A 12,809-nucleotide genomic window follows, 5' to 3' on the forward strand; every position below is an offset into this window, starting at 1 on the left:
GGAAGAAAAGTTTTTGGATGATGGTTGCCCTTTTCGCATCATGGGCATTTTTTGCTGTTTGGTGTAAAATTATTTAGTTGAACTATAGTTCTAGGGTGATTACAGGTCATTGTAATGTTATGATGTTTTGCTGTATTGAAAATTCAGTGTGATGTTAACAATGTAATGTTACTTCTACTTTAATGAAAATTAAGTATTGATAATTCAGTTGCATATCATGTATCAAACATATGTTGTTGTGATCTTGCAATTCAGTAATGAAAATTAAGTATTGGCAATTCAGTTGCACATTACAAAAGCCTTAAATAGGTCTTAACATACTGTCATAAGCATAGAACATATCTTAACAAACAAACACAAACATATTGTCATAAGCCTTAAATTGGTCTTAACATTACAAAACAAAAAACAGAACAGTCTTAACATTAAAAGGTCAATCTTGCAACTTCATCCAATTCACTGAGTCAAAGATCTTGCAATGTCTTCCCAAGTTCTCAATGTCCTTAGACATGTCCCTAACTTATGCTCTGCAACAACCTGAGTAGTTTCTTGAGTCAAACTTCCATCTTCATCCTCAGGTATGATCATTGGGTCTGTGCTGCTTGTTCCAGGTCCTTTGATTGCCTTAGTTTTCAAAGTCTTCAACCTATCACTTGATCTTTTTGCTAGCTCATGTTTCACCTTCTTAGTAGGAGTTGTTTTGGCCTTCTTATCAATAGTTGTTTCAGCCTCATTAGACCCATATACCTCATAAAACCTTTGATCATTAGATGTACTTGCAGAGGCAGACTTTCTAGGTCTTTGGAAACTCTTCTTACAATGCTTCAACTCTTTGGCCTTAACTTGAGTTTTTGCAGCAGTCATGTCAACATCTGGTACTGCATTTGCCTGTGCATCTGGAGCCTGTTCAACATGTGCATTTGGTTCTTCAGTTGCCTGTGCATTTGGTTCTTCAGTTGCTTGTGCATTTGGTTCTTCATGAGCTTGTGCATCTGGTACATCATTAGCCTGTTCATCTGGTACATCATTAGCCTGTTCAGCAGTCCTAGCATTACCTGGTTTGGCATAATGCCTAGGTGCCTTTCTCTGCAACATATATTGAATTGAGTTATATGAGGCCAAAACAGATTAAATCATAACACCATTAATAATTCATCACAGTTTACCTTTCTTTTAAGTGCCTCTGGATTTTGAGATGTAGCCTTGCATTTTCTTGAGTTATGTCCCATTTGATCACATTTGGTACATCTATAGGTCACTCCAGCTCTCCTCATTCTTGTACCACCCTCACCCAATTCTCTGAACCTAAGCTTCTTAGGCCTGCCAGGTCCCTTCTTGTACAAAGGGGGGTTTAACTCATCTGCATCAACTGTTGGCCACATATCCATTCCATTTATGGGGCTTATTGGAACACTATATGCCAATGCATATTTCTGCCTAGAGTAGCAGTCATCTACATAGTCCTCAGGTTTTTGTTGCCTATATGCTAATGCTGCACATGCATGTCTACAAGGAATACCCACTAAATCCCAAAACCCACATGAACAAGTTCTTTTACCAACATCAACAATAAATTGCTGAGTATTGTATGCATGTCTTACCTCCCATTTATCATCCATTGACCAACTGGGAGTCCATTGCCCACTCATATAGACCTCCTTATCCAGTCTCTTCCTAGGAATTGGCATTATCCTATGTTCCCACCTTTCTAGTTTAGTAGAAGTGGCAGAAATTCTATTCATTAAATATGTCCTAATCCACTCACACATTGTTAGAATAGGTTTGTCCCTAGCACCAAGTATTGTTGCATTAAATGATTCAGAGATGTTATTCATTAATACATCACATTTAGGGTAGATGTTAAAAGCATGCTTACACCATGATTTAGTAGGAACATTCATAAGCCACTCCCAAGCCTTTGCATCCACCTTCTTTAATTCAGCCATCTTTTCCTCCCATGCTTGAAGATAGGTTGCTTTAGCTGCTCCCATCATCAGATCTCTGATTAAGGTTCCCCCACCAAACTTCTTCTTGAAGTTTGCATACAGATGTCTTAAACATAGTCTGTGTTCAATCCTATCAAACATATCTTCAAAAACACTAACCAACCCCTACAAAGGAAAATTAAGAAATTAACATAAACATACTCAACAGTTAACATAGTAATACAATACACACATATGCAGATGCACATACCTTTTGTTGGTCTGAGATGAAAACATATCTCCTAGCTTGGCCTATGTCTTCCATTAGAAGTTGCAAAAACCATCTCCAAGTATCCTTTGTCTCTGTTTCAACCACACCAAATGCCAATGGAAAATATTGGTCATTTGGATCTCTTCCTACAGCTATCAACAGTTGACCACCAAAATTTGTCTTCAGATGGCATCCATCAACCCCAATAAAGGGTCTACACCCATTGATGAAACCCCTTTTGCATCCATCAAAACAGAAGTAGAAAGAACCAAATCTGGGCTGAATAGTTGGATTAGGTCTATCTACATTAATCTTAATTGTATTTCCATCACACACTCTTTTCAATTCAGCTGCATATCTCCAAATCATAGCATACTGTCTAACTGCATCACCTTCAACTATTCCTTTAGCTATCTCCTTGGCCTTCCATGCCCTACTTGGTGTAATGCCAATTGAGTAGGATGTTCTCAAGTCCTGAATGATATCTGCAATCCTCACCTTCTGACTGCTCTGCATCTTGTTTACCACAGCTTTTGCAACCCACTTGGACTTAGCACTTCTATTGTTTAAAACCCTAGCACATGTGTGGGTCCCCACCCATGTTTTTATTTGAAAAGTCTTACTTCCACCTACTTTTGAGCATAGACCTAAAAACCCACATTTACCCTTGCATTCCACCCTCACTCTATCCTTTTCATTCTTCACAAAGTTAATTTCTCTTCCATTCAAAACTGACCATTCAATTAATGCATCCTTGAAATCAGTTAAAGAATTAAATTCCATTCCAAGCTTAAATTCGTAGTCCTTGCCTAGTTGCTCCTTCATATACTTTTCATACTTGGGCATAGCTTCATCTTCAGATGCATCTGGATCAGAACTACCCAACTCATCACTCACATATTGGTCTTCAACCATATCCCTTGTTTCACTACCACCTGTTTTAACATTTTTGGCCATATGTTTAGGTACAGCAGCAATAACTTTCTCCTTCTTTGTAGGCAATTTCTTCATAGGTGACTTGCTAACACACCTCTTATACCTAAATGACTTCCCATTTAATTCAACTCTATTCTTACCTACATTGGGCTGCTCTACTTCAATGAATTCAAACCCATCATCCATGGCAGTTGTTCTTTCATCCTCTGAATCATCAAACCTAACCTTCAACGCATCATCATCACTCTCTTCCTCACTTGACTCAGATTCTACACTCAGGTCCATGCATTGGGGCTCAACCACCTTCACTTTGATGTCCTTCACATCATGCTCAACATAAATATGTCCTTCAGTGTTGTTTGAAACTGCAAAAGTAGCAACATCTGAGGCAAGATCATCCCTTGTAACTTCAACATATGATTCATCTATACCCTCGAGTTTGCACCAAATCCTAAATGAATCACTTCTGTATCCCCAATCAAGAACCAGTTTCAAAATGTCTCTAACACCCCAGTTTTCATCATCAACATCAGATACAGTTGTTTGAACCCCACCCCTATAAAACATCGTATTTTCTCTAACAAACTCCCCTCCATGATGAAAAATCACAGCGAACTTAGTCATTATCTGTTTCACAAACCCTTTTAATTACAATCCCGGAAACCCTAAATCAAAAAACAAAAACGACATGAATATGCTAAAATGGAATGTAAATAACATACCTTAGGTTGCGATTCTTCGACGAATTGCAGCGATTCTTCAATGAGACGTAGAGATTCTTCCCAGAGACGCAGAAATTATTCAGTGGAGCTCGTTTGAGCTCTTCAATGGTGTTTCACGTTAGGGCAAATGTTGAGGTGTGGAACCAAAATAATTTTGTAAATATTATTAATGAACTAATATGATGTGGCATTAGTATGTATAGGTGGCATTTAAAAATAAATGAAAAACAAAAAAATTTGACACTGGGCATGCCACATATGCTAAGGGCGTGTGCCATTTTACCCCAAGGTTATTCCAAACAGAATCTTCTAATGGCAAGGTTGCTTTTGCAAAAAAAAATTTTACAGGGGGGTAAACCAAATATGGCCTATATGGCAGGGGGCAAAAATGGTAATAACCCTTGTTTCATTGAGTCTTAAAGACTTGAAGTAAATTATCTGAATTCAAATATTACAACTATGTTCCATCATTATTATCTTATTGATCTTTTTATGTTTATTTCTGCAGAGGTGTCATTGTTAACTGCACATTATGGGAGAGTTACGGAACAAAATTTTTGGACTTCTACCACGACGAAAAAAAACAGTGGTGCTATTGTAATAATACTAACTCATGCAATGATAAAGGAATCACAAGGTTTGTAACAATAATCTCCTATTATTCAAATGTGATATCTGTCTGTAATAAATTTGATACTCTAATTTTGGTCTATTTCAGTCTCAAATGGATGGAGTGGATCTAAGTTGCTTATTAACGAAGACATTCCAGAGATAACTGAGTATTTATCAAAGTATACACAAATTGTTATATTCTTAAAGTATAATAAGCTCCTTTAAAATTTGTCATCATTTACATTCATTTTTGGTTCAATGTTTCAGGTTACCGTCAAATGAGCAGACTGAAAAGCCTTCGCAGTCCTCGAAGGGAATGTCTCTTTGGTCTGGTGCCTCTCAATTCACCCCAGTTGAAAGTTTCGTTCATAAGGCCAAGTGTATATCTCTCAGTGAACTTTGCAAGGTGAAACAGGTACATGGTTATGAAAAATTTCAAATAGTAAGATCAATATTATTTTATACAGATGATTTTGTGTTAGAGTGTTGCATTTTTTTATATTCAACTTATTGTATCTTAGGACATGTTATGCGTTACTGTTGGAACAACTCAAAGGTTTTTTGTCTCAAAACACGGTTGGTTTTATTATGGGTGTACTAAATGTTCTTTAAAGGCATCTGATGTGAACAATCCATACAAATGTTCATGTGGACAAAATGTAGAACATGTCATACCAAGGTTGTATTTTTAAATTTTTAATCAGATTAATTCATTTGCCATTTTTCAATATTTGTAGTGTTCTAATAGTATTTTCCTATGCATTTATGTAAAAAGGTATCGAGTTGACATATATGTAGTTGATGGTGATTCCAAATTTCGCTTTGTGTTCTGGGACACTGACTGTGCCGACATTATTGGAAAGTCTGCTGATAGTATTTATAAAGCAATGCTTGAGGTTCATTTTAATTCATTACCTATTTTAATATTTATTTGTATAAAAATGAAGTACTTAGATTAAATTTAATGTGTAGGAAGGTGACGACGACCCAATGATATATCCAGATGAACTTGACATGCTTCTTGGTAAAAAGATGGTGTTTAGGGCTAAAGTTCAGCCAACATTTGGCCAAGCATCTGTTTGGAAACTTTCTTATGATGAAGAATTTGTAAAGGAAATTGAGAAAGATTATATTACTGATGAAGTATGTAAATTTTAGTTTGAACATCTACATATGTCTTTTATCAATATTTGTATCTTAATCTTCTTCTCAATCTCTGATCTGCAGGGAGATAGCAAATCTTTAAACCAAAACCCAGTTGTTGATCGTGTCGATGAATCCATTGTATGTTAATGTTGACTGAACTTTAGCCTGTTAATTACATTAATTTCTTTATACTTACTGTTAATTTTTTTCCTTTCAGGAGTCGTTGTCTGCATATGGAGAAAATGATCCTGATAAAGTTGTGACCAATACTCCATCCAAAGGAAGTCCCGTTAATCTTGATGCTGTAGATTCTGAATTACAAGCGTATGGTACTACTCAGCTCTCAGGAACAAAGCCTGCAAAGAAAGTTAAGATTGAATCTGAATGATGAAGACTCCACCTGAACCATTTTATGTGCCATCATTATTGTTATTTTGTGATCTTTTCTTGACTGTTGTTTTAATGTTTTGGGACAAGAGACACGAGTTATGATCCATGGATTAAATATCAATTATCATTTTGTTATATGATATCAAATATCAATTATCATTTTGGTTTTCTTATAATTTCTCCGTAGCAATGGTTTATTGTAGTATTTAAATTCTTCTAATGCTAAATATATTAACTGTTGTTTGTGTTTAATAGTGCATGATATATTGCCCGATTATACAAACTATCCATATGAATTGGAAAAAAAGTTAGAATTAACCATCCTACATGATATTTCTTCTTACCTGCAACTGAAAATTAATTTTTAAATTGTATATCAGAATCGTTCTGATTTGCACAGTATTTTTTCAATAAACCATAATTTTGGCAATGATATTTACAGTAATGTCTTGCAGTAGAAGTTCATTAATGACTTCTCAATCATCAGAAATTTAAAACAACACTGTAAAATTGCTTTTTCAACAGATTCCTCTAAGGCAAAAAATTTTAATTCATCAACTTGATTTGCAAATTGCATGCATTATTTAAATAAAACATAACGAACTGTGTTTACCAAGTTTTTTAATGTGACTCTTAAAAACTGTACCAGCATGATGTCAACCATCATACCTACCTAACATATAACCTGTAACTTGCACTACATTCTTATCTTATTTGTGCACGCTTCATGCAATTATGGTTGCTTTGTGCATTAATTATTTGCTTATCTAATGATTAAGTCACAATATTTTGAACTGCATAAAATATTAATTATAATAAACTTTTCATATTCAGCTACTTCCCTCCATATACAAAAGTTTGGAGGGAGTCTTTGTCTATATATTTCCTGCTTGCCTCCATATTCAGCCATATTTTGCCTAATGATTGTAACTTCAAAGTAAAAAATCATGGAAAAGAAACAAAGTGATGAGCATGATCACTTCATGAATGTTATCAGAAGAAAAAGGCAATTTGATGCTAGACAGCATAGAAAGCGTGTTCTTGGAGCTAAGAGAGCCAAGCGATTGGCGTCAATGAACAAAGAAAATGCATATCAAACTCAACCCTCTGCTGATGCTATATCTTCGCATATCAGATTACCACTATCTTCTATTTCTCCAAATATTCCAAGTTCCAGCATAACTGATCGAAATTCAAAGCAGAAAACTCACAGTATATCAACTTTGAATAGATTGCCAAGTTCATTAGCAAAAAAACGCCCAAGAGTTGTTTCTGTAAAGAACATTAACAATTTAGGAGTTAACCTCAGAAGGAGATTTGATAACGAGTTTATGAGCGCTGCGACAGCATCTTCAAGCCATACACCAAATCCAGATTCCAACACCAACGAACTTTTCCAAGATGACAGTGAAGGTGATGAAGGTTCCGGTAATTCTTCAGATGGTAAGTAACTTTATTGTGATGGATTATTAACCGATATTGAATGTTCATAAATTTCACGAATATATAATAACATAATATTTGCGAACTCATTTTTACTATGTTGTTGTAGCCTGCAGTTCAGTTTCTAACTATTCAATGGACGAGCATGACGTAGGTTTTGACACTGACATTGAAGAAATAGATGTTCAAAGATCAGGTTGTATTTTATTGTATTCATATGTTTCTTTCTTTCAGAAATCATGATGTATTATGTATTTTACCTGACAACTGTACATTTTCGTTTAGGAGAATACTACGATTTAGGTGACCCATCATGTGAGTGTCAGCAATGTGGTGCAAATATGTGGTATATGGAGAGAAAAAATAAGTCTCGACATTCTGCTAATCCTAAGTTCTCAATGTGTTGTGGAGAAGGAAAGGTTCAAATACCTTTGTTGAGAGAACCTCCACCCGTATTGCAGAGCCTGTTGTTTGACCAAAACAAAAGTGAATCAAAAATATTCCAACAACAAATTCGTCTTTACAATATGATGTTCGTATTTACTTCTCCGGGTGCTAAAATGGACAACAGATTTAATAATGGTAGAGGTCCCCCTAACTATCGTATTCAAGGTCAAACATGTCATCGTATAGGTAGCATGTTACCTTTGGCAGGTGAAAAGGCCCGTTTTGCCCAACTCTATATATTCGATACTGAACATGAAGTTCAGAATAGATTTGATATTTTCAGGTTTTTTCTTTAGATATCTTTGTTTCAACACTGTTTATTATTTTGTTGTTGCAATTCTCAACAATCTGAACTTTATACGTTGGATGTTTTGCAGAAAAAGGGACGGAGTTGATATTAATATAGTTGAAAAGTTGTCTTCAATGTTATATGAACATAATGTTCATGCTCAGTCTTTTAAAATGGCAAGGGATAGACTTTCTGAAGGCAATGTTGCAGATCTAAAACTCCGTCTCATTTCTGATCGTCAAAATGATGGAAGAATATATAATCAACCAACAGTTTCAGAAGTTGCTGCTCTCATTGTTGGTGATGTTGATACTGCAGAAAAAGGGGATATTATAATGCAAAAACAATGTGGCCAACTTCAAAGAATAGATGAATATCACACGTCTTATTTGGGTTTTCAATATCCTTTACTTTTCCCTTACGGCGAAGATGGTTACAGACCAAACATACGGCATCGCAATAAAGGATCTACAACGGTTCGTAATGCAGAAACAACGACTACGGTATCGGAAATTGACGATGTTCCATGGGAGGATGCAACCAAAAGAAACAGACTTACAATCAGAGAGTGGTTCGCCTTTAGGATTCAGTCAAGAAAAAACGAGGCACAGACAATTCTCAGGTCAAGGAGGTTATTTCAGCAGTTTTTGGTAGATGGTTTTACAATGATGGAATCTGAGAGACTTCGATGGTTAAGAAAGAATCAGTCAAAACTACGAGTAGGGAAGTATGATCATCTTGCAGATGCTAGGACAAATGGACATACACGTGGTGCAGCTACAGGGAAAAGAGTTGTCCTACCTTCGTCGTATGTTGGAAGCCGTAGATTTATGGATCAGTTATACTTCGATGGCATGGCAATTTGTAGTTATGTTGGATTTCCTGATTTGTTTATTACATTCACATGTAATCCCAATTGGCCGAAAATACAGCGCGTATTAAGTTCTGCAAATCTGAAAGCGTCCGATCGTCCGGATCTCATAACAAGAATCTTCAAATTGAAATTTGATTTGTTGCTGTCCGATTTGACTAAAAAGAGTATCATGGGAAAGGTTCTTGCGTGTAAGTAATTTATAACTTTGATTAATTTAATTTCCTTATTCATTTTGAATGTCATGTTATAAACCAATATCTTAATTTTATATTTGTAGATATGTACACAATTGAGTTCTAAAAAAGAGGTCTGCCCCATGCGCACATATTAATTTTCCTTCATCCGTCGAGCAAGTATCCAACACCCGCTGACATTGATCGTATCATATCAGCAGAAATACCAAACAAAGACACTGACGAAGAGTTATATAACTTGGTCAAATCTCACATGATACACGGACCTTGCGGAAATGCTTTTCGTAATTCTACGTGTATGAAGGAAGGAAAATGTTCTAAATACTTCCCTAAAGAATTCAGACGTGATACGATCGTTGATCAAGATGGATATCCGGTTTATAGACGAAGGGACAACGGACACACAGTTTCTAAGAATGGAATTGAGATTGATAACAGATTTGTTGTTCCTTACAATTCAAAGTTATTGTTGAAGTACAGAACTCATATTAATATGGAATGGTGCAATCAAAGCACATCCGTCAAATATTTGTTTAAATACATCAACAAAGGATACGACAGAATAACTGCTGCAATTGTCATGAATGAAGATGGATCTGTTTCGCAACATGAAGTCGTTGATGAAATAAAGCAGTATATTGACTGTAGGTACGTTTCTCCAAGTGAAGCTGCTTGGAGAATTTATGGTTTTTCCATTCATGGAAGAAGACCAGCTGTAGAAAGACTTCACTTTCATGGTGAGGGGCAAAATTCTGTTTTTTATACTGATGTCAGTCCTATTACCAAAGTCCTTGATAAACCGAGCGTTACTGAGTCGATGTTTACTTTTTGGTTTGAAGCAAACAAGAAATACGATGAAGCGCGCCAACTAACGTATAGCAATTTTGTTTCAAAGTTTGTATACGTTAAGAAAAAGAGAGAGTGGAAACCCAGACAAAAGGGATACACAATTGGAAGACTAATTTGGGTTCCTCCAACTACTGGGGAGTTGTACTATCTAAGGATGATGCTAACACATGTCAAAGGACCGAAAAGCTATGATGAAATAAAGACAGTAAACAATGTTAAGTACGATACTTTCCGTGATGCATGTTTTGCTATGGGATTTATTGGGGATGATCGAGAATTCATATCTACAATAACAGAAGCATTTCATTGGGGTTCTGGACATTATTTGAGATTACTTTTTGTTCACATGTTATTGTCAAGTAGCATTAATAGGCCTAAGCATGTATGGAGTAAAACTCAACATCTGTTATCTGATGGAATTCTGTATTCTCAGCAAAGGATTGCAAACAACAGAGGTATATTTTCAATTGTGATCAGAATAATTAATTACAGCTAATTTGAAGATATTTTCCAATATTTACCAACTATTTCTTTATTCTTTTTATTAACAGGTCTGCGACTAACAAATCAAGAAATTCTCAATCTGACGTTGATTGAAATTGAAAAACTTCTTCGACGCAGTAGAAAGAGTTTAAGTGATTTTCCTGGAATGCCAAAACCACATGATTACATAATTGAGGAGCTTGGAAATAATTTAATTTACGAAGAGAGAAACTACGATCCTGTTGGACAACTTCAACAGTTTAATACGCTGTATAATAACCTCACAGGTGTAAATAGTAGTTAACATCAATTAGGCAGAAGAATTTCATATTACTTAGAAACTTATATTTCTAATATGAAGCATCTAAATTATATGTTGACTTTATTTCAGATGAACAAAGAGATGTATTCAAACAAATCTTGACGGCTGTTGATACCCAGAACGGAGGCGTATTCTTTTTGTATGGATACGGCGGTACAGGCAAAACATACATGTGGAGAACATTAGCTTCCTACATAAGATCAAGAAGACAAATATGCTTGACAGTTGCCTCTTCAGGTATTGCATCCCTTTTGCTCCCCGGTGGTCGAACGGCACATTCTAAATTTAAAATTCCGATTCCCACACTTGAATCTTCGACATGCGACATTAACAAGGGTAGTGAAAGGGGTGACATGCTAAAACTATCAAAATTGATTATTTGGGATGAAGCTCCCATGTGTCACAAATTTTGTTTTGAAGCTTTGGATAAAACACTCAGAGATATCATGGGTGGAACCAGTTCATCTGATAAAATATTTGGTGGGAAGGTAATTGTGTTTGGTGGGGATTTCAGACAGATTCTACCGGTTATTCCAAGAGGCAGCCGTTCAGATATAATTCATGCAACTATCAATTCATCATACATTTGGGATCATTGTAAGGTTTTGAAACTTACAAAAAAACATGAGGCTTCAGCAATCTGGGACGACCACATCAGCATCCGAGTTAGAACGGTTTTCAAATTGGATATTAAAAGTTGGAGATGGAAAACTAGCAGAACCTAACGATGGCTATGCTGATATTGATATCCCAGCAGATATTTTGATATCTAATTTTGATGATCCCCTTCGAGCCATATTCGAAAACACTTATCCAAATTTTGAAGCTAAATTCAATAATGTAGCTTTTCTGCAGTCAAGGGCAATATTGGCTGGAACAATTGAGACAGTAGATGAAATAAATCACTATGTATTAGACAATCTTCCAGGTAATATTAAATTTTTTGTGAACATTTATCCGACGATTTTTCACTTCCATCTTTAACAGATCATAATATAAAGTCACTCCATTTTCAGGGGATGAAAAGGAATACCTAAGCTCTGATTCAGTCGACACGCATGATGGTGATGGCAATGAATGTTTTGATGTTTTAACTCCTGAGTTTCTGAATGGATTGAGAACGTCGGGACTTCCTAATCATAGGATCAGATTGAAAGTAAATACTCCAATCATGCTGCTCAGGAATATTGATCAAGCAGAAGGCTTATGCAATGGAACACGTCTAATCGTTACAAGATTGGCTGATCATGTTATCGAAGCTAAAATCATTTCAGGCAAGAACATCGGCGGTATCATTTATATTGCACGAATGGACATTACTCCAACGCAGACGCCATGGCCATTCAGGATGACACGAAGACAGTTTCCTATAACGGTCTGTTACGCTATGACTATTAATAAATCTCAAGGTCAGTCTTTGGATCATGTTGGCATATATTTGCCGAGGAGCGTATTCAGCCATGGCCAGTTATATGTTGCAGTTTCAAGAGTAAAGAGCAGAAAAGGCCTTAAAATCTTGATCCATGATAAGGAGAAACTTCCATTGACCACCACAACAAATGTTGTCTTCAAAGAAGTGTTTGAAAATGTGTAGTCTATATGTTTTTGCAATATTTATGGACCTGTTGTTATTGGTATATATTTTGTGCTCAGTTGCCTAAAATTAGGTTACAACTTAAACAACTTATTAACTGTCATGAATGAAAGATTCGATATCACCTTTGCATATTGGTAATTTATTTTCATCTGTATAGCTGGATTGAAGAATGACGAATAATGATAGCTGCCATAATATCAATGATTACAGAACATCATCAATTAAAAGATTAGCAAAGGCAAATATTCATGTTGATAACCATTATTTAAATCCATTACACAGCCATCTGTGATTACAATCTAAGTACCA

The 12,809-nt window shown here is 35.7% G+C and overlaps 1 protein-coding gene and 1 pseudogene across 1 annotated transcript; both read left to right on the forward strand.

The window, feature by feature from the left end:
* Window positions 1-4,242: 4,242 nt before the first annotated feature.
* On the forward strand, window positions 4,243-6,000 carry LOC131614939 (uncharacterized). Its single transcript, XM_058886471.1, has 9 exons — window positions 4,243-4,267; window positions 4,363-4,491; window positions 4,573-4,645; window positions 4,734-4,881; window positions 4,988-5,145; window positions 5,242-5,362; window positions 5,439-5,609; window positions 5,694-5,750; window positions 5,830-6,000. The coding sequence occupies exons 1-9, from the start codon at window positions 4,243-4,245 to the stop codon at window positions 5,998-6,000; spliced, it is 1,053 nt and encodes a 350-aa protein (XP_058742454.1).
* A 949-nt stretch (window positions 6,001-6,949) lies between these two features.
* Window positions 6,950-12,497, forward strand: LOC131614940 (uncharacterized; annotated as a pseudogene).
* Window positions 12,498-12,809: the final 312 nt, after the last annotated feature.

This window comes from Vicia villosa, linkage group LG6 (assembly GCF_029867415.1).
Source record: "Vicia villosa cultivar HV-30 ecotype Madison, WI linkage group LG6, Vvil1.0, whole genome shotgun sequence".
Taxonomy (NCBI): Eukaryota; Viridiplantae; Streptophyta; class Magnoliopsida; order Fabales; family Fabaceae; genus Vicia; species Vicia villosa.

Coding starts and splice junctions, on each gene's coding strand:
- LOC131614939 (XM_058886471.1), top strand. CDS start 4,243: ATGGTAATAACCCTTGTTTCATTGA. Junction 5,146..5,241: donor GTAGAACATGTCATACCAAG/GTTGTATTTTTA, acceptor TTATGTAAAAAG/GTATCGAGTTGACATATATG. Junction 5,751..5,829: donor ATCGTGTCGATGAATCCATT/GTATGTTAATGT, acceptor TTTTCCTTTCAG/GAGTCGTTGTCTGCATATGG.